Source organism: Gambusia affinis, linkage group LG08 (assembly GCF_019740435.1).
Source record: "Gambusia affinis linkage group LG08, SWU_Gaff_1.0, whole genome shotgun sequence".
In the NCBI taxonomy this organism is placed as follows: domain Eukaryota; kingdom Metazoa; phylum Chordata; class Actinopteri; order Cyprinodontiformes; family Poeciliidae; genus Gambusia; species Gambusia affinis.
In genome coordinates, this window is record NC_057875.1 from 25,437,321 (window position 1) to 25,459,486 (window position 22,166).

The 22,166-nt window shown below is 39.2% G+C and overlaps 1 protein-coding gene across 1 annotated transcript in view; it reads left to right on the forward strand.

Annotated features, from left to right (window-relative positions):
* The window catches only part of pik3c2a (phosphatidylinositol-4-phosphate 3-kinase, catalytic subunit type 2 alpha), a 46,872-nt gene that overhangs the window by 22,237 nt on the left and 2,469 nt on the right, over nt 1–22,166 (forward strand). Inside the window, exons 6-29 of the mRNA XM_044124756.1 lie at nt 2,711–2,831; nt 5,094–5,205; nt 5,336–5,415; nt 5,489–5,552; nt 6,176–6,322; nt 6,423–6,456; nt 6,811–7,054; nt 10,459–10,581; nt 10,666–10,833; nt 10,978–11,095; nt 12,157–12,299; nt 13,382–13,573; nt 14,324–14,417; nt 14,528–14,622; nt 15,242–15,422; nt 15,527–15,631; nt 16,218–16,310; nt 17,446–17,575; nt 17,751–17,887; nt 18,790–18,959; nt 19,929–20,085; nt 20,440–20,549; nt 21,241–21,448; nt 21,544–21,668. Coding sequence (XP_043980691.1) covers nt 2,711–2,831; nt 5,094–5,205; nt 5,336–5,415; nt 5,489–5,552; nt 6,176–6,322; nt 6,423–6,456; nt 6,811–7,054; nt 10,459–10,581; nt 10,666–10,833; nt 10,978–11,095; nt 12,157–12,299; nt 13,382–13,573; nt 14,324–14,417; nt 14,528–14,622; nt 15,242–15,422; nt 15,527–15,631; nt 16,218–16,310; nt 17,446–17,575; nt 17,751–17,887; nt 18,790–18,959; nt 19,929–20,085; nt 20,440–20,549; nt 21,241–21,448; nt 21,544–21,668 — 3,151 coding nt within the window. The remainder of the gene's footprint in view (nt 1–2,710; nt 2,832–5,093; nt 5,206–5,335; nt 5,416–5,488; nt 5,553–6,175; nt 6,323–6,422; nt 6,457–6,810; nt 7,055–10,458; nt 10,582–10,665; nt 10,834–10,977; nt 11,096–12,156; nt 12,300–13,381; nt 13,574–14,323; nt 14,418–14,527; nt 14,623–15,241; nt 15,423–15,526; nt 15,632–16,217; nt 16,311–17,445; nt 17,576–17,750; nt 17,888–18,789; nt 18,960–19,928; nt 20,086–20,439; nt 20,550–21,240; nt 21,449–21,543; nt 21,669–22,166) is intronic.

Genomic DNA, 22,166 nt, shown 5'->3' on the forward strand with positions numbered 1-22,166 from the left:
CCACAAAAAGACCCCCTGGTGGGGGAAAAAAAAAATGCCATAGGAGGCTCTGTATATGTATTTACTCACATATCAGGGGTGATCTAAGTAGAAGACGGGTGTGGGCTGCATCATGGTACTGAATTATGAATGAATAAAACGTGGAAATATTTTTGCAAAAAACATAAATAAATAAAAATAGTAGTTTTAGTTGAAGTAGTGCTACTCTTAATCGATTAGGATTTCTGGAGACTCTACTCTGGGTGAGTGACTTTAAAGAATGAAAAACGTGTTTTAACTAAAGTACATGAGACAAACCTGCAGTTCATGTTACAGTGAGTCTTTTTGTGTGTACGTAAGCTTTACTGTTTTGTTATTTTCCATCTACTGATCCTGTTATGCCATTTGTAGGACAGAAAGGCACAGGGCTGTTTTTCCTCTCCTGTTCTGGGATCCTTCCCCCATCTTTATTTTTGTATCAACTGCCCCTGCTTAAGGATTACCAGTGGCGCCCTCTGCTATACCGTGGCCATACTGCAACATAAATAAAGATCTGTTGTTATATTCTGGAGTGATTCCTTGTACAGCAGCTTTTTACTTCTATTTGAGTAAAAATATGTTGAAGTACTGATTCTCTTACTCACGTACAACTGTGAGATACTCCAAGTTAGAGGTTGGCAGCACAAGTTGTGAAATTGCTCTTGTATGAAACATAAGTATGTGGCAAACCAAGCTTCTTTCCGCCATGTGAATTTGCTCAGACTGTAATTAAGACTTACATGAAGCTTAAATCACATCATATATGAAATATTGCAAAACCTGTGTATTCATACTTTAAGAGTGACGCACCCCCAATCAGGAATCTTACTTGAAACTCTTGTACTTTATGTATATATTTGCTATTGGTTATTGTGGTCCTTCAGCTCAGGTTTGCCTCCATCTGTCTGAACATCTGTGTTTGGTTGTAGGAGCTGTTCCATAAGCAGAAATCTTTGTTTGCTTTGCCTTTTCACATCTTTACAATGTTTGCCTTGTAGATTTACAAAGTGCCAAGTGACTTCTGGCTTCACTTGCCCTCTCATTAGCTGCCTCAAGAAACTGGATCTGAACTCCATCAAGCCAGTTATTTCATTGGTTATTAAACAGCTACTGTGGTTGATTTATTCCACAATCTGTGGAATAAATTACTCCTGATTTAGCCAATGTATTGTTTTTTATTTTTGTTTTCATTTATGTTAAAATGTTCTTTCCTTTGTGACTCAGCCAGTGCCGTTTCCTAGCTCCCATGTGTGAAAAATTGACACAATGAGAGACGGAAAATTTCTCGCTAAATCACAAAAACACTCCTCTGTGAACTCTAGGCAGGGCACGGCCTTACGTCGCAGGAGCGGTGTTGGCAGCACCATTCCTCTGAAGGGTGGCGTTCTGTTGTTGCTGGAGCCAGAGGTGGTCTCCGCTGCTCGTCGATTCCGAGTCCAGAGCCGAAATGCTTCCATCTCTCTTTCTCTCTTTGCCGTGTCTGTGTGCGCTCCACGTCTAACGAAGTGGATTGGCTGCAGAGTAATCTGCAAGCGTGTCGGTTTACATTGCTGCACCCAGGATGGTCACTGACCTCTCATTCCTCCCAGTCAGTGTGATTACAAGTGTTCTGGTGAAATGTCTGTTTATCACAGATCCTAGTTGTTTTTAATTGAAAGTACTTGTTCAATCAAACCTGATTTGAAATTCAAAACTGGGAGAGGTGGTTGAGGATGCACCGATTCACTTTTTTCACTGCCGATACCCATATCTGAGGTTTAGCATCAGATGTCTTTCTGATACAGAAAAACAGTGCTGCATTGACTTAAAATGTTTTATTTAAAAAAAAAACAAATAAACAGACATAAATGTTCTGAATTACAAATTAATTTGATAACTCTGCAACAGTACAGAACATTTAAATACACCAATAGCTTCACAAGCTACGCCACATGTAAAAACAGCTTGAATTTGTTCAGTCAGTGCATTTAGGAGTGTATTAGGCAATATAAAATCAATCACAAACTGAGAAAAACAATAGGGTGGCTACCATGGTCAAAAATAAACCGTCTTCCAAATTCTAAATATAATGCAAAATAAATAATAAACCATCACATCCCTCAAGCTACAAATCCTAGAATTAAACTGATTTGTCTGTTTCAGTTTCTCTATTTATGTTTCATTGGCTGTTTTACTCTTAATTCCACTGACTAAACAAATTAGAGTTATTTTTACATGTTTAACCAGACTTGTGAAGCTATTGGTGTATTTAAGTGTGCTGTATTAGTGCAGAGTTAGCAAATAAATGTGTAAATCATTTTTGTCTCTGTTTAAAAAAAAAAACAAAAGAAAGAAATTTAAGATATATTTAAGTCAACTCAACATTGTTTTTCTGCATCGGATCGGTATCAGCTGATACCAAACCTCAGTTATCGGTATCGTTAGTGGAAAAAAGTGGATCAGTGCATTCCTAAAATGTGGTTGTACCTTTTTGCTGACGTTACCAGAGCTTCTTAATACCCTCTAAAAACATTTTGGACTGTATTAAACAAGCTTCAACAAATATATATCAGCCAATCTTAAAATTAACGGGTGATATTTATTGCGGTTCAAACTGTCCTTTGCAGTATTGGTACAGTACAATGATGTTGAGATATCCGTATGTTGCCCCCGTCCTGCTCTCTTTATGTGGATTCCTGTTTTCCCTCTGCAGTGAGTTCTCCAGTGGAGCTGCTGATCAGTCAGACTCTCTGCTGGGTTCACGATGACCTGGATCAAGTGGACTTCTCCAGCTATGTGCTCAAAGTGTGCGGGCGGGAGGAAGTGCTGCAGAAGTGAGTATTTGCGAAACCGTAACTCATCCGGCAGCCCAAGAAAGCTTTCTCTTCCCAGGGAGATTTAAGGAACCTTTGTTTGTTTTTCTTATGTCCTCCTCTCTTTTTTCTTTTTTTTTTTTCCCCGTCTTTCTCTTACTGTGTTGCTCTTATCTCGGCATCCCCCCACGTCCTACACAAATAGGAATGGTGGATGTTTTTATATTTCTTCTTTTAACTTCCTCCAATGCTTAAAATATGAATTTCATGGGAACTGCTGCTCTCCTTACCAGCACTTAGAGACCACAGTCCACTGAACTATGTTCAATGTTGAATGCTGCAAACATTACATTAATACTATTAGCAACAATTATCACGAAACCTTAAAGAAGACCTACAAATAAGATGTTTCAGGTTTCTTCAGCCATTTTCAGCTACTTAATTATTATTTAAATGTCAATCGTTATAACACTAATTCTCTCAACATTGTTTTGGTCTTTGCACTTTATATAGATTTCTGAGTAAATAATGTAGTGAGTAGGAATGCAGTCTGGCTCATGAGATGAGACAATATACAATGTTCGGTTCGTGGAGATGAGACAAGAGGAGAGTTTAACTATATTTGTTGGTAAAGCATGGATTCCATTTTATTTTAGTTTAGATTTCTCTATAGGAATCTGTTTTCAATGGATAACGGTGATTCTCAAACTGTTTCCAACACTTATCTCCTCAGTACAGTCTTGAAAGACGTTTTAAAACCGTAGTAAAAGAGAACCTTGGACTTCGTCAGGTGGTTGTTGTCATTAAAAACCAACATAAGAAACATCCTTTCTATTGGAAATGCAACTTGGGTTTATGGATAGGGTCCATGTTTCCTCTGAAGTTGGAACATTTTCAAATTTGGAAATATTATGCAAAAGCTCCCTAGAAGTTAACATTCAAAGTAGGAAAGTTTGAGGTGTCTCGCCTCCAAATCCAAAATGTCCGTCTTGGATGTAAAGCTTAGTCGGGCAACCTGTACCTTATGTTTCTGACACAAACACGGAGTACGGTAGTCTCTTTAGATGTACGCGTGTTTGAAAGTGAAAAGTGAAACGCAACCAGAAACATTGTTAATCTAAGCTTTTTAGTTAACGCAGTTAGTCTAGTCACAGATCATATCAACCAGCAAATCCATTTGGTTTTCAAACTGGGAACAGGAAAACACTTGAAGTTGCGTTTAACGTGGTTTCTAGATCAGAATTCCTGAGCTCATACTGGTTCCCAACATGTCATCCGATGCCCTCATGAAGGAAAGACCGGTGTGCTTTAACAAACAATTTCTTTAGCTTTTAATAATTACAATCAACCCTTTTTGTATATTATTTGAGAACTGCTGAAAGCAGCATAAGATCTCTCTATATGTTGCAGTTTCCCTGCCTGTCTAATTCTAAGGGTGACCTAATGCCTAATAGTATTTAAAATTCTCACATTTTGTTTTTAAAAAAAGTTGTACGATTCTCAAAGTCATTGATCAGCCAAAAAATTATCAAGTTCTGGTATCTCACAGCTGGCGCGACGCAGATTGGAGTTGCGAAAATAAACTTGCCTAACGAAAACTCGTCAATTCCGATAAAACATTTTTGCGTTTTTTGATCAAATGTTTCTGCGCTAGGATGAGGTGGCCTTTCTGCCATATCGAAATATTTCTCAAGACTTCAATGGACGCACCTTTTTCTTTTACATTTCACAATCCACGTGATTAACAACCGGATGTTACTTCTGGCAGAAATGGTGAAGACAGGAAGCTGTTGGAGGATGATTGCACGGCACATTTTTTGGTGACTTATCACATGAACAAACTTATTCACGTGTGATTTTAATTACATTTCAGATTTAATGGAAACACTCCAATTGTGAAATAGTTTTTTTTTTTGTTTGTTTTACATTAGTGTAACTTTGTCAAAATTTTGCACAGATTTGTAATGGAAACCCAGCAGGGTTACTCGGAGTGTACTCAGGACATACTTCATTTCTTAACTTTTTGAAAGTGAAGTTCAAAGAGAAACTATACTCTGGTTTGGATTTTTTTTTTTCCCTTGAAGGTGTAATTTAATTCATGTCCATAACAGGAAAATCTAATATTGAAGCTTTTCTACAGTCTAGTCAAACGACGTCACAGTGGAGATGAGCCAAGCTAACGTAGCTGACTCTGTTCCTCTTGTTAGTCAATCCATATTGTTACTTTGTATCTCTAAGATTGTGTTTTCTCCAACACTGGGTATCTGCCACCCTGTGCCACAGTAAACACAGCCTAGGCAGCCATGAGTACATCCAGAACTGCCGGAAGTGGGAGAACGAGATCACCTTACAGCTGCTCTCTCACTCAACCATGAGGAGGGACCTGGCGCGAAGCGTAAGTTACTTTACACAAGTTAAGTTAAGATAGTTACAAACCCGTCCCATTGATAAACTGCCAACATACATTTTAGTGAAATTACGACCCTAATTATCTGTGATTTAATATTTATTTTCTCTCACCGTAGGCAGAAGATGACGGTTCTCGACTCGACCTTGACAAATATCTCGGCCATGTTGATAGGCCTTTTAGGGAGAACGTCACCCGGTAAGAGTCACTCGTTGGTCGGGAAGTAAATGTGTAGAGCTGGTTAAAGTTAATCACCTTTGTCTTTTTGCAGACAAAGTCTTGCTGACTATTTGGAGGGATACCACAATCAGGTCAACATCTGCTTAGAAAATGAGGTACATGTCGTCCCTGTTTGAGTCTGAAGCGAAACTTGTTTTTTCCCACAAAACATTATGAAACAGAATAGCAGGATTTTCCTTATTGAATTCAGATCTAAAGTACTTTTATTTATGCCAAAGGGAAACTAAATGCTGTGAAAGCTGAGCAGAGAGACGTTGGCGTAGGGGATATCATTGGTAGTTTGAACTTCCTCCTTCGCTCCCTGCTCTTTGAGTTCTGTTCTGTGTTAGTTTAGACATTATTTTAGCTTTCTAGATGTTAACCAGCTTCTCCCAGTTGTAAAAACGTCACCTTTTAGCCACGGTTTTACATTGTAATCGTCTAAAATAAAAAATAGCAAAAAGTCCTTCCAGTAGCACAGCGTCTGAAACCAGAGAGAAAAATGGATAACCATAAATATTCATTTTTAGAACTTTATATTGTATAAAAACACCAGGAAAGGAAGAAGTGGAGTAGTTAGAACATATATTTTTTTAAATGAGCCAAAATAAATCCTGCTGGGTTGGGTTTGTTTTTTTTTTTCTCCAAACTTGCTTATTTTAAAGCTCCTTTTGAATCAGAACAGGAAACCGATTTACACCTTCCTTTTTTTTTTTTTTGCTCCATCTTTTGTGCCCAGAGTAACCAGTACAAGACCGTGGAGCGGGTGGTGCAGACCGTGAAGAACCTGTGCTGCGCCCTGGTCGAGGTGGAGACGCAGTCCGTCACAGAAGCCATCAAGAGACTCCGCCACTCTGTCAATCTAGCCAGGGCGCGCTCGCCCAAGGTGGGCTCCCTGTCGGCGCATGCGCCAACACATTTGGTGGTTGGTTGGTGTTGAGATGAGTTCATGTCATTTTCTAAGACCAGCATGCATTGCTTTCTAGTTGGGGTCAACATCACCTGGTCAGTCATCAACTAGTAAGTTATATGCATACATACAGTCACACATAACCTTCATCTGCTTATCAGTCATTCCAGTAAAATTTTACATACTTAGCCTTGCACAAACAAAATCATAATTTTTGAGCCTTTTTTTTGTCTCATTACAATAATGACGTTTATTTCATCATGTTTTCACATGTTTTAAATCTTTAATCTCATGCTTTGATTTATTAAAACTCCTGAACACTTAATAATCAGCCTGAGATATGGAAAAAAAACCCACTAAAGCTAAAGGCATATAAATACTTTTGCAAGGCCTATCATCTTTTACGTTTTTATCCATATGTGATTAAATTCTCGCACTGACACGATCCCGGCCCTGATCAACAGGTGGCTCCAGTCCTGTGGAGGAGAGCATGGCCTTACTAACGAAGGCCGTCTATGACCTGGTCAAGCTCTACCTGCGCTCCTTCTGCCCGCCGTCGCCGTCCTTCAGCTTATCCACCTCGGCCCAGTCTGTGGACGATGGTGGCGCCGGAGAGGGGAGGGGCAGCAAAGAAGCTTCTGGCACCACAGACCACCTTCAGTTCACTCTGTTTGCGCTGCATGGCATCCCAGGCCACTGGGTCAGCAGGTAAAACACACAGCAGCAACGCTGAATAGGATCAAGGCAAACATAAGTGCTAAAACTCGCATGGCCTTGATATATAAATGAGGGGTGCACCGACACATCGAGGTCCTTTATTTTGGGTGAACGGTGATTAAATGAGGGTGTCCGTGCATCCTTAAAAAATCTTACATTTGTGTATCTAAAATGAAGTTCTTAAAATGGCTTAACTTCACTTCAAAAAAGGCAGGCTGGCCTTAAATGGTTAATCACAGGTCTTAAATTTTCAGACAGCAGGAGTTTTTAACCTAATATGTTCTGTGTAGTTTATTTTTCGCCTGACACTTTTCTATTGGTCAAAGGTTTGGATCACACGCCGATATCTTCATTGGTTACCTAGCAACAACCTATGAAGTAACCTGCGCAGAAGCAGATTCAGGTTTTGCTCCATAACTGCTTCAAAAAAAAAAAAAAAAAAAAAAGAAAACGGTGTGGAGAGAAAACTGTGAATAAAGGAAAGGTCCTGCCACCAGTTTGGCATTATTTCATTTATCTGAAACAAAAGAAAATCGCTAATTATTAATGCAACGCTTATAATGTGATATATTTTTTTATCATATCGTCCAGCCCTACCACAAAAGAAGAAATGAGCAGCAAATGACAGAAGTTTCAGTAAAATATTTAGGCTTGTAAATGATTTAGTTGGTGAGCATTTGGTAGAAAGCTCCATGTTTTGTTGCAGTGATGCTATAAAATTACTGCCTGTTCTGTCGAGCTGTGCCTTCACAGCAGCATACCTGGGTCTCTTTTACTCCACAAACAGATCTGGTGTTGCTCCTTGTGTCTTATTTTTCCATGCTAGTGTCTCGTTTCACGCCAGACCTGATCTGTTGTCTCCTGAGTGTGTGTGTGTGCGTGTGTGAAGCAGATCTGATCCAAATTTTCCATTCACTGCTCTGTTTCACAGCAGTGACCAGGATCAGTGACAAGGATCTCGCTGTAGTTCCGAAAAATAAAAGATTTCTTCCCCTTTATTCGTAAAAAGCTCAGTTGAGACTTAGACAACTTAATATTAAATAACAGGAATTGTGGGAGCAGTAACTATTTTAATGGAATCACTTTAAAGAAATGGTAAAGTTTGGGTTTTTTTAAAAACTATTTCATCATCTTCTGCTGTCATTTCTGTCATTTGCTTCTTAGCTGTCAGTTGCTTTCATTAAAAGATAAACTGCTACAACTCGAGCGCGCAGCAGCCTCTTAAAACTATTTTAAGGCAGGAAGCAAATATGGCCGCATATTTGCTTCCTGTGACAACCATTCCAAAATGTGTAAAAAAAAAAAAAAAAAATCAGCTCTTTTCAAGCCAGAGCGGGACACTAACTCTCTCCTCTCTCCCCCCCGTGCGGCCGAGCAGCAGCAACAGCTCGTATCTGTTGTGGTGCTGCTATAACGGCGCCTTACTGAGGTTGAAGTGTTTAGCATTGTTGTGGCTCGTGTGTCATCCATCTGTTCACCGCGCCACATTGCCAGCTTGCGAGTAGCGAGGGAGCTGCCAGCGCAGATGGCACGGAGCAGCGGAGCAAGCTTGTTGTGGCGTAAACGTGCATCTGATTTCCTCCTGCGTGCTTTTTTTTTTTTTTCCTTCTCTCCTCCACGGTCGCATGTGGGGATCTGTCACTAATTAAAGCGAGTTTATTTTTGGACCCGTGGAAACCAGAACACTTCATCTTGGATGTTATTGCATCGCATCTGGAAATATTAATATTTTCTGTTAGTTAAGACGGTGCAGAGTTAAAGTTACAGTGCAGGCTGTTGGAATTGAAGTGTATACAGACAGAAGCGCTTACTGCCTGTTTATCCTCTGGGGATTAATCAGGCCACATCTCACACAGCTGCGGCCTGTGTGAGATGTAGACCGGGTGTATTTCACGGTGCAGGGAAATACTTCACAGTGGATGATTATTCAAGCCGTTTCTAATAAATAAAGATTATGATTAGAGGTGCTAGCCCTGTCACATTAGGCGATAAATCAATTAATCACGTGATAAATTAAAACGAGTGTGATAATTTTCATTTGTATGACTTCTTCTCTTTTCTCGAGTGTCTGTCTCTACCAGAGACTGTGTGACAAAAGGCTTCAGTCTGGTTCATCAGTCTTAACTAGAAGAGGTCATTTATTGTATCGTTTATCGTGATAACTTTCTTATCGTGATAGTAATTTTGATTTATCTTTGTCATGATAAATTCCACAAAATTATATTTAAAACACTCGAAGCAGCCAGTATTATTGAGACAAACAGTTTTAATATCTTCTCAACTATTTGTTCAATGGAAGGACCTATAAATATTAATACTTTTGAAAGTATGATTAAATGCAGTTACGATATTCAGTTTTAAGATATAAATTAGACTTGGTGTGACTGCTGAAAAGTGTATTACAAATAGGAATGTTTTTCAAGAGCAATATTTGTTTTTGTGGGACTATAATTGCTGTGACACGTTGTCGCAGTCATACAGTAAAACACAATAAAAAAAGAAGTTATTCATATTTCTTATCTTTTCATCGTTGATCAGTATTACAATAAAATATTGTGATAATCTTTAAGTCTCAACAACCCTACCCCATCATATCCTCTCTGTTATGTATACATACCTAGATGGGTGGGTATGTATGGATAGATGTGTCCATACTGAGTTTCTTTTAACATATGTTCTATTGTGTGTGTGAGTATGCGTATGTGTATGCGTGTATGTATATTTACATGTATGAATGCAAAGATTCATCCTAGTGTTAATGTCTGGAATGAATCAATCAAATCCTATATTTGTTTTAAGATGGTGATAATGCTGTGGGATGTACACTGCCTACTTGGAAGAAAAACAACAGATAAAATGGTTTTTCATGAGGAAGTCAAAGCTGTTTTTGTCCCTTTGGTCTCTGAGAAACTGTCCAAATGTTGAGAAAAGCAGTATCTCCCTAGAATCAATTTCTTTAAAAAAACAAAACAAAACAAAAAACCCCACAAAAAACCAGCATGTTGTTGTTGTTCAACTCATAATCTGAATCCTCTCTTTCTTCAAATGCGCCATCGTCCCTAATGCTGTAGAGAATTGGCATATTCAGGCACAGGGGAGTTCTGCTGGTTAAAATTAGTCTGATTAAACCACTCTGGTCTAAGTGGGCGGGTACAATATCTCTCCAAGTTCCCTTTGAGCAGCGCACTCCATTAAAATGTTTCTAAGCTTCACTTTGAAAATATCGCCCTGAAGGAGTTCTTTCTTGGCCTTTTTTTCCCCAGCAACCTGCTGCTGTCATCAATGAGACAAAACATCTTTCTATCAAAACCTTTTAGTTGATTCAACCGCTTCGACATGGTGGTTAGTCATAGATGGAATATTTCACACCAGCATTGCTTGTTGTCTCGTTCCAGCTATGAGAAGTACTTCCTGATGTGCTCCCTCACCCACAATGGGAAGAACCTGTTCAAGCCGGTCCATTCCAAGAGAGTGGGCACATATAAAAGCTTTTTCTATCACATCAAATGGGATGAACTGTAAGTCCCCCCTTATGTTCTTCGGTTTTCACTGACCTACTGCGGTCCTTTTGCTTTTTAATGTCACCACCTTGTCCTTCCTAGGATCATTTTCCCCATCGCCGTAGCCGTGCTCCCTCTGGAGTCCACGCTGAGTCTGAGTCTGTTTGGGGTTCTGAACCAGAACGCCAGTGGCTCGCCAGATTCCAACAAACAGCGGAAAGCCCCAGAGTTTTTAGGCAAAGTCTCTATGCCCCTGTTTGACTTCAGACGGTGAGGAGAAGGAATGATCTCACTTCCTTTAAGGGGTTTAAATAGAGAATGTATCTTTTCACCATTAAGATTAAATTATCTTGGAGGGTTGTTTTTTTTTTTTTTGTTTTTTTTTTAGCTTATGTTAACTTCTGTGTTTAACAGAGTTCTTGCACGAGACACGAGGTTCTTGTGTCTATGGACGTCTGCTCAAGGAGCCGCTGGCGCTGCTGGTGCTGCAGGTAGCCGCAAGAGGGTTCCTGCAGAAAGGATCATATTACAGGTCAGTTTGATGGCATTATCAGATACAGGCTTGTGGGAAAATTATTACAGCCTGAGTGTTTTTCCAACATATTGTTAATGTTTTATATAAACACTTCTGAGACGTTCGAGTTATATAGGTAAACAAAGGCAGTACTTTTTTTTTTAATTCAGTAAAATATAGTTCTCAGGACAGATTCATATTTATTTCCACTTTAAATGGCTAGAATTACACACAGGCACATCACAGTGATGAAACATTTGCTCTTCAAGTTTACCAGAGAAAATATAGACAAACTCCTGAACTTCTGGAAGTATGATGTTGAACAGATTAATCAAAAGTTTAATTATCTGGACAGCTTAACAGAGGACATGTTTTCAGGGTTTCCACACATCCTTAAAAAATCTTAAATTCATGCGTCTGAAATTAAGGCCTTATAATGTCTTGAAATGTAGGTTTGCCTGAAATATATTAGTCACAGGCCTTAAATTTGCTCTAGCTGGACTATTTTATCACATTCTATTAATTTATTCTTCTCTTGGCACTTTTCTGTAACATGAATGTTTAAGTAAGTTTGAGGCTACTGCTAATTAGCTGCTAATGTACTCTTGCTAACTAGCTAGCCAGCCCTTTTCACATCTTTCATAGGTAAATGTTCATTTGTTCTGTTCAAAAGAGCTCACAAATAAAATATCCAATTTTGTTTTTTGTGATTTTCTTCTTTTTGTTGTTGTTGTTGTTGTCACAATACAGGTCTTAAATTTAGTTCATCATGGTCTTAAAAAATAGAGAGCCTGAGTTTGTCATAAATCAAATACAGTGACCAATTAAAAACCACCTCATACCAAATGTGATACATGGGGCAGGTAATGTCATCCACAGTGCCATTTAGCGTTCACCAGAAGATGTTTGAGGAAAATGTGAGCCAACTTCTAAAAATGAGAGCTGAAGCAGAATTGGACTTTGAAACGTGACAATAATTCAAAACCAGTAGATCCAGCAAGGATCTTTTTATTTTTATGTTATTCAGTTGGTTTCCACTGAGAGCATAAACTGATCCCAGTTCTGGTCTTGTCTCTCAGGTGGACTTCCCCAAATCGGGGGTGGATGTTTTATATGTTGGACCTAAGGAGGACTCCAGCCCCGAGCCCCACACACTGGAAGAGCTGGACCCGGACCTGAGGCGGAAGCTGGAGAAAATCTGCAGCCGAGCCTCCAATTTTGGGTAAAAGAATCTTTTTTTTTTTTGGGATGTTGTTAACATGTGAGGCCTGAAGATACCATTAAAGGGGCAGTATAATCTAAAATCAAGGTTTTTCTTAGCTTTATGTCATGTTATAATGTTAGTCCCTCATCTAAAACATGCCTCCATTGTTGCCTTGACTCTTTCATGCATGTTTGAGAAATTATTTAATCTCCATGGCAACCATTCAGCTGTGCAGCACCGCCTTGGAGGCTCAGCTCCTTCTTGGGGATGCAGTTTGCAAGCTACTGGCTCACAGGGCAGCCCTCGTCCACTCAGCTCCTCTAGACTAGCCAGCAGCAATTAGCAAACAACTGGTGGAAGTGAGCATCAGATAAGCTGCTGCTGAGCTCGTGATGGCTTCCTGAAGGCGGAGTTTCAAAAAGAGCAGGAGCTTTTTAAAGTCACCAAGTTATGCACATTTCTTTTACGTCATAATTGATAAATAACGCATTTTACAGCAACTGAAGGTAACAGTTATTTGACTGCGCTACAAGATGGCCTAGAAAATGCATAATTCTGCCACTTTAAATTGTGTGTGGCGTTCTTTGAATGTTTTTGAGAAATTGTACAACAAAAAGGATTTGGTATGGCTATGAATAACTATTAATAGTTATTGACAAAATGAGTAATTTTGATCAAGGTTACCAAGTCTGGGGTCCATTTGTGTATCAGAGAAATAATAACCAAATAGTTCTCAGTCTCAGTTGCTGCTTTAAATACCTGTCTGCTAAGGCAGATGGAGTAATTTCAGCACCGACGTTCTCGAGCAGAATGCTACACATGTACAGAAATAAATACAGGTGACTTCTGTTTATCTATTTACAAAAGTAATTCAACTTCCAGTTAAAATAAAATATAATTCAAAGCATTAGATTTAATTCAAAGCAACAGATTTACCATTATCTGTTTTTATGTGGTGTGATTCATTTATTTATTTATTTATTTTTAAATGTGTCTCATGATTTCACACTTGCCACTTTTTATTTTAAACCTAAAATTGTAAATGCTGCAACGTTCTGAATCGGTTATTTAAATGCAAAGTGATTTGTTTCCTCCTGCAGGTTGAAGCGCTCTGACCACCAGGTCCTGTGGGACCACCGGCTCCACTGCCGTCGGTATCACCCCAGCAGCCTCCCCAAGGTGCTGGCCAGCGCGCCCAGCTGGGACTGGGCCAGCATGGCTCACATCCACTCCCTGCTGCACCGCTGGCCCTCACTGCCCCTAGTCACTGCACTAGAGTTACTGGACTCAAAGTAGGCACTATAAAACACATTCCTAGAATGCCCTTGTTTTTATTTTTGTAGAACAAGAAGGTGTTTTAATGAAAATGCAGCTGCATTTTCATTAAAATGTGCAAAAATCTTTGTCTAGATTCCACTGATGTTGGAAAATTGCTGCATTTCTATTAAATTGAAATCACATATTAATTATGTTATTTAACATAGGTTATTAAAAATCATGTCGGCGACGGATGTAGACAGTTACATGAGGTTTTTTGGTAATTCAGTCATGATGCTAGCGCTCATCATCAACCAGCCAAACAGAGAAGACATCGGTGTTTTATTCAGAACAAGCCCCGCCTCTTTGTGAGCAGTTATGTGCTGAAGAGTTATGGATTCAACGCTTTGGCGTGACACAACTTTTAATGAACTGTGCAACCAGACGTCTGGTGGACCCAGATGCCACTTCCTGTCATCATCTTTGTTGCTTTCGCCTTTAGTAACATCCGGCGTTTCATCGCGAGATTCCTGCGATGCGAGAAAAGTGTTTTGGTACAGCAGAAAAAAGCACCTCATCGTAGCGCAAGAATATTTTTCAAAGAAAACATGACTCCTTTCGAAATTGTCGTGCTTCCATTACACAAATTTATTTTCTCGTCGTTTCTATTTGAGCAATTTTTACGGTTAATGGAAAAGCTGCTCATGATTCTGCTTTTGTGGATGCAGTCAAGTTTCAAACTGAAAACGTTAAATGTGTTGCGTGTTTTACGCGTGTTTATGTAGGTTTGCAGATACTGAAGTGAGAAGTGTGGCTGTTAGCTGGATTGAGAAGAGCAGTGATGACGAACTCGCCGACTACCTGCCACAGCTAGTTCAGGTAGAGCTCATAAAACACGCTGTACTCTGCACACGGTAGAGCAATTTATGTTTTTTAATTGATTTCCTAAAGTTTTTAGGCACAATTTTTAATTTTGGGCTCTCCTTAAGGCAATTAAATTTGAGTGTCACCTAAACAACGCCCTGGTCCTGTTCCTGCTATCCAGAGCTCAAGGAAACATCAACATTGCCCACTACCTGTACTGGTGAGTCTGCAGAAACACTGAGTTGCACCAGGTCTTAACCAGAAAGGGGTAGAGGGTTCAAAAGTTGTACTAAAGTAATCAATACTTCAACATATTTTTACTCTGGTAAAATTAAAAAGCAGCGGTCCAAGAAAGGACTCGAATAAGAATAGAACAGTCTAATCATATACTGATAGAAACATCAGTCATGTCATTTGATATTTAAAACCTCCGTCAACACATTACGTGGAAATGTTAGTATTTCAGAAATCAAAATCAAAATAATTAATATGAATAATATAATTGCAAAACATTTTCCAAAACTAGTTCTTTCAACATAAAACTGATGAAGCTGTAGCAGAAATTGCAGGTGTGTGTCTGTCTGTGGTGAACTGTTGGTTAAAACATCTCTGCTGGTCATTCAGTGAAGTTACTCACAGTGAGTAGAGGATCCAGAAGTTTTACTCCAGTAAGAGTAGCCATACTTCATAATAAAAGTACTCATGTAAAAGTATAAAGTACAGCTGAAGTAAACTGAGCAAATGTAACTAGTTACTACCAAACTCTGGTTTGATTAGGCTTAATTTGAAGCCTCTTTTTGGGGCTTCTTTGAATGGTGGATTCATGTTGGTTTCTGCAGGCTACTCAAAGATGCAGTGCAGGACTCTGCCTGGGGGCGGCGCTATGAGCAGGTCCTGGGTGCCTTGCTGTGTCTTTGTGGCAGCAAACTGAGGGCAGAGCTGGAAAAGCAGACTCACCTGGCCACTCTGCTGGGAACGGTCGCCGAGAGGGTCAGACAGGCCGGGGGATCCACCAGACAGGTCAGTCTGATTTTTAGTCTGTTTTATTTTTTTGTGTCTCTGTGTGTTAAATGGCATCAAGTTATAGGCGATTCCTTTTAGATTTACTCACTGTGTGCGTTCAGGTGGCGCTGCAGGAAGGCCTTGAAAACATTCAGAACTTTTTCCAGAGAAACAGCTGCCGACTTCCCCTGAACCCGAGTCTGGTAGCTAAGGAGCTAAACGTCAAGGTAGGTAATGAAACGACTGGCTTTTCCTCCAAAACACATTGACTATCAATATCAATCGGCTTTGATACTGGATTTAACTAATATTGTTGTTGATTCACAAACATGTTCTCTTATAACGCTTACTGTACACCAGTGAAGAGAGAGCAGGAAGAGGAAAACAGCTTGTATAAACCTGCCCCTTTCTCAATAATTACAAAATACATTTTTATGAAAATATACATTAACAATATTTTTAAATCAGTTGAGTGAAAGACTTGGTTATTTTCTCTCATATATCGATTTATATAAATAAATATGTAGAAAAGATGATATTTATTGAGCTAAACTTTTGTGCAGAGACTTTTGTTTCATAATCATATTTATATAGTGTTGGCTAAACGGTCTATTTATTTATTTTTTTACATGTTGAGGTAGACAAAATGTTCTGCTGGATGACCGATTGCACAAAAATCAACATTCACTGAAATCTAGATCTCTGTTCTTCTTTCAAGACTGTGATGAAAATACTTAATCTCTTTTCTCTAATAATGTTTAACATGTTTATCCTGGAGAAGTCATTAGAAAACATACTTCTGCTTGTTTGCAGGCCTGCTCTTTCTTCAACTCCAACGCAGTTCCCCTTAAGCTGGCATTGGTCAATGCAGATCCATTAGGAGAGGAAATCAATGTTATGTTTAAGGTCCGTTATCCGCCTACACACACTCATACACAAACACACCAACAAGGGAACGTTATTACCATGCAGCCAGCTCACAGCGCCTTGCAAGCTGTTATGTTTCAGACGCAAGCTTCCAGTGGTGGGCACCGCTAGCTAAAAGGTTAGCTGTGCTAACCCTAAAGCAATAATCATAAACATTTGTTGCGCCAATGCTAAATCGCTACAACACCACGGTATTTAGTGGGAGCTAACATACTAATGTCAGTTCCCATTATAGCTCCATTTGTAAGACTACAACGGTCGAGTAGCAATTTAATTTTGATGTTATAATCTACATGTTCTGCGATACATTTAAATGTAGTATTTAAGTTAATATCTTGTTCTAATATCTGTCTGTGTTTAATTTTGTTCCTGTATGTTTCATGCTTGGAATAAAGTTATTGGAGGAACCACTGTGTAAACCACATAGATATAAGAGCCAGCTATTGAACCAAAACTTTTAACACAGATTTCAAACCTTTTTCAACTAAAGGTTTATGAAACAGCCAAGCAAATTAGCTGTCTAGAATGTTTTCACAAAAAAACATTTAGGGGAAGCTTAGTGTGCTAAACAGTTTCAAAGTTAGCTGGAGCGCTAAACAAAAAAACTTGCTTTGATATTAGCTTGTTAGCGGAATAGTGAAACGTGCCCACCACCGCAAGTTTCAGTTTGTTTTATTGTAGTTTTGTCTGATAGCTAAAAACACTTTGCTCCATATTTGTGAAGTGAAAAATAAATAAATAATGAATTTACTGACAAAACTCTGAAATGGTTTTTGTACATTTGTATTGAAAACCCTTTCATTCTGATAAACCCAAATAAATCCATGGAAACAAAGCGCCTTCAGAAGTCCAGTTCTGTGAAGGAAAACATAAATGGACAAACGGCTTCATGAACAACAACAGACAAGTCATATAAAGTTTTGGAGAAGTTTAAACTGGTTTAGATTTTAAACACTGCCATGTATCTGTCACCAAAATCCTGCAGTACTTGAAACAAACTGCTTTCCTGGCTTCTCCATTCACCTCTGCGCCCCCTGGTGGCTTAAATTAAGTCCAACAATGTTATCATTATCAGAATGTTTTTGTTTTTGACCTCTCGTTTGCTCTGCATCAGGTAGGAGAAGACTTGAGGCAGGACATGCTGGCTCTTCAGATGATTCGCATTATGGACCGCATCTGGCTGCAGGAGGGGCTGGACCTCCGCATTGTCAACTTCAAATGCATCTCCACCAGCCGGGATAAAGGTAACGCGTGTCAGATTTCAACCAAAGTGCTCACACTTTTAGAGAAAACCGTAAACATTGTGATCTTTGAGGTCAACAGTAGCTTTTCCAGCCCCTGTAAGCCTCTCTCTTAATTTGCTTGTGCTGTTTTTTTAAAAATATCTTGTTTTTTGTTTGTTTTGTTTTGTTTTTTTAGGTATGGTGGAGCTGGTGCCTTTCTCTGACACCCTCAGAAAGATTCAAGTAGAATATGGCGTTACCGGATCCTTTAAGGACAAACCTCTGGCTGAGTGGCTGCGCAAGTACAACCCTGCTGAGGATGAATATGAGAAGGTACGCACACGAAATGCTGACAATAACTTTAGGAAGATTAAAGAAACTCCCTCCTGAACTCACTGCTGCATGCTTTCATTCACTTATTCATCCTTTTATGGAAAGGAATCCTCCAACATTAGAGCTGTTTCACTTTGTTATAAAGTAGAAAGTGTGAAACTAAACTCATGATTATTTTACTAATACATTATTCTGATGATTAAGCAGATTTAAAACTGGCACATTCTGCAGGGTTTTTCATTTTACCACTTCTTTTGTGTAATACTAGAGATGCATACAAAAATGTGAATAAATATTTCGATTCCCTGTTTAAATAAGAAAATAAGTATTATATTGCCTTAACATGCAATAAACAATGAATCAATTGTAGCAAAAACTACTTCTACCATCAACATGTACCGTCAGCCCTTTCTGCTTGATTTAACATTAATACAGAGTAGTGCTGATCTGATGATACATTTTTTGACCAACTTATTAATTATTGGGCAGCAAAAGGTGCTTAGTATGAGATTTATCTTTTACAAAGGAGTTGTAGGAAGAACATATATAAAGACAAGAAAGGTTGTTTTTTTTTAATGCCAGATGTAAAATGTGCATATTTTAGAGCAGTTTTGACCTAATTAGTGCGCTCTGTTTTGTCTTTTACTAACTATTGGCCTTTTTGAGTCTGTGTACTCAGTTAACAATTAGTCGATTACTAAATCAGCTGTCGATTAATCACAATTGATCCGATTAATCATTTCGGCAAACTAAGCTTTAAAGCCATAATGTAGTTCCACTTTCTGAGTTTATGTATTTCTCTTTGGGTTAAAGTTATTTAGCCAGTTTTTTGTGAAAGTCATGGTTAAAACATTTTCCTTTTTGATATTCAAACATTTATTTATTTTTTAAAATCTTTGCAGGCATCTGAGAACTTTATCTACTCCTGCGCCGGTTGCTGCGTTGCGACCTACGTCCTCGGCATCTGTGATCGCCACAACGACAACATCATGCTGCGCTCCACCGGTCACATGTTTCACATAGACTTTGGCAAATTCCTGGGCCACGCCCAGATGTTTGGCAGCTTTAAAAGGTAATTATCAGATAAGTCGCTGTAAATTGTTGCTGTTGCCTGTCGGATAAGATGGGCTTTGGCTCGCTATCTGTGATCGAGGGATTTAGTTTTTTTCTGTAAAGGGTGGAACAGGATGTTGATGACTGTCGTGGTTTTGGATTTATTGCTGTGTTATCAGAGCGGATAAAAGGTCATGTACCAGCTGATTTCACCCAAACGGTTTGCGTTTTCGCTCCATATGGTGATGAGGTCAAAGGTAGGAAAAAGTGTCATCTGTGCTTTTCCAAGAACATCCATAAAATTTAAATGGGAATCCCAAATTAGCACATAGAATATGAATTTGTTCAGTTTCAAACTAGTTTTCTATTTTTTTTTTTTTTAAAAAGGAAAAATGACAATTTATGCAAATCTATATCACCTTTTGGTAACTTTTTATCATTCAAAACACATTTAAAGACTAATAATATAGTTTACTATTTTATTTCAAATTATTATAACCACCTCTGATAATTATGCAGCTATGCTCCAGCACTCATAGCAGCTACGTTTCTGGTTTTTAGGTTAGCAAGTTTGAAATGTAGCAGAAGCTGCTGTTGCATGATTAATAGATGTTTCATGCATGACCTGCTTCTTAACGGCAACATCCACACACTTAGCACTTTCACATGTCTCTTTTTTTTATGTCCTCTTTTTATGGTTTAAAAAAAAATCCTCGTCAGCATTTATGATTTATTGTTTAGACAAAAAAAAAAGCAACTTTCTCCACTTTGTTTTATTTTTCAGAAATGTAGAGAAAGAGAGGTAGAAAGAATGGCACAGATATCCAATAAAAAAAAACCAGTAATTAAGATCGAGCAAATCAAATTGAAATTGTGGAAAATTCACAAACATATGGAGGATGAACTTACAAACCTTTTTGAAATGAATAAATAAATAAATCGGCTACTTCCTCCCATTTTAATGCCTCCCTTCCTTCTGTCTCATCAGGGACCGAGCCCCATTTGTTTTGACCTCCGACATGGCGTACGTCATCAACGGAGGGGAGCGTCCCACCAGCCGCTTCCAGCTGTTCGTAGACCTGTGCTGCCAAGCCTACAACCTCATCCGCAAGAACTCCGGACTTTTCCTCCATCTGCTGTCCTTGGTGAGGCGTCGCCAAAGCACCTATGGCTAAAATCCTGGGACGTTTCACGGCTAAAGATATTAGCCCGGGCTAATATCTTTAGCCGTGAAACGTTCTCCTTCCAGATATTAGCCCCGGCTAATATCTTTAGCCGTGAAACGTTCTCCTTCCAGATATTAGCCCCGGCTAATATCTTTAGCTAAAGTTGGGAAAGAAGCAAAATTGAACACTTAAACTTAATTTAAAATATTCACCCTGGCAACGCAAGAATATACCCAGTATCAAATTGTTCAATAGCTTAAAAAGTAAATAAAAAACACTGCATGCTACGCGTTTGGTGTCTTTGTCTCTTTACATGAGTTGTGTTTGTTGCAGATGATGTCATCGGGGCTGCCGGTTCTGACGGGCTCACAGGACCTGAAGTACGTGTTTGACGCCCTGCAGCCTCACAACACCGATGCTGAGGCCACCATCTTCTTTACGAGGTAGTCACGGAAACCTGCTCTCAGGTGCAGAACGAACCTCCAAATAAAATAAATACTTTAAAGTGTAAGATGTTCATACTTTGAAGTAGTAGTCTGTGGATAGTGTTGGTCAACAAGAATTATTTTCTATAATGTCACACGCCACCAGGTGGCACAACAGAGTTACGAGAGAGACTGATAAGCCTGTCACAAGTTAATCAACAATTAATCAAAAAATTGCTTGAGAAATTAAAGTGAGCTATGAGTTTTCTTGAAGGGCGATTTTCCTGGATAATCCATTTTATTTCTGATTTTGGTTGTGTGTGGCTTTTATTTCTGCTGTATTTATTGTTTTTCATTGTTTTATTTTGGATATTTGGAATATCTTCCAGTTCCAGTGTTAAGTGTTGGTCTTTGAGAATACGAACTTGTATTATTACATCATTATCAGTACATTAACTTGTACTAATATACAAGTATTAATATAAGTAAAGCCTGGTGGCCCGCCAGGCTTATAACACAACCCCAGTGACTGAATGGCCTCTGTTTCAACAGAGAACATTCAACACATATTGGTCTAAAACTAGATCTTTTGAACGAAAACATATTTTAGGAGTGTTAATTTTAGTTATTTTAAGAGCTTTTGTTGTCATTTTTCACCTCTGTCTGAAATCCTCTTGGTTTCCTCCGCCTTCTCTCCTCCTCACCGCAGACTGATCGAGTCCAGCCTGGGAAGCATAGCCACCAAATTCAACTTCTTCATCCACAACCTCGCCCAGTTACGATTCTCCGGCCTTCCTGCCAACGACGAGCCCATCCTGTCCTTCTCGCCCAAGACGTACACCATGAAGCAGGACGGGCGCATCGTCCACGCCACCATCTTCTCCTTCCAGAAGAGATACAACCCGGACAAGCACTACGTGAGCCCCAGCCGACGCCGCTCGGTGCCGTCTCTGCTCCGTGTCGTATGGTGACTGTCTTAAAGCCGCTGTGTGTTTCCGTCCTGTCTGGGCAGACCTACGTGGTGAGGATTATGAGGGAAGGCCAAAACGAGGCTCAGTTTGTCTTCCGCACGTTCGACGAGTTTCAGGAGCTCCACAACAAACTGAGCATTGTGTTCCCGCTCTGGAAGCTGCCGGGGTAACATTTCACCTTTGAGTCACAGGCTCATTCAGTGTAGCTTCCAGACAGAAAAACGATGATGATGTTTTAAGTCAGACGATCAATTAGAGTATTGGTTTATGTCAACCGTCACAGACTTCAAATAGGCCAAAATCTTCAGCTGAGTCCATAAAGGCCATTTAACCAACGTTTTAGTCGCTGTTATCCGTAATCCTGGCTCCAAACGTTTCTCTTTCTGAACTTTTCTAAACTGGCTATCACTTCTCATGAAGAGTTTCTTATCATAAGAATTTTGATTCATCGTTGTCGTGATGAATTTCAATTAATGATGTCGAGAGGGATAAAGACCTGATGGTATTTTTCTTTTAACCCATAGAAGGCTAGGTGAATTCTGTTCAAAAAACGTTTAAGCCAGCCACTACAGGGCAGTGGTATATGCAGCGAGGAAAGCACAAAGCTGCTGCCGAGAGCCACAAACAAACACTAACAATGTTGTTGTCGTTGCTGTGCTTGATT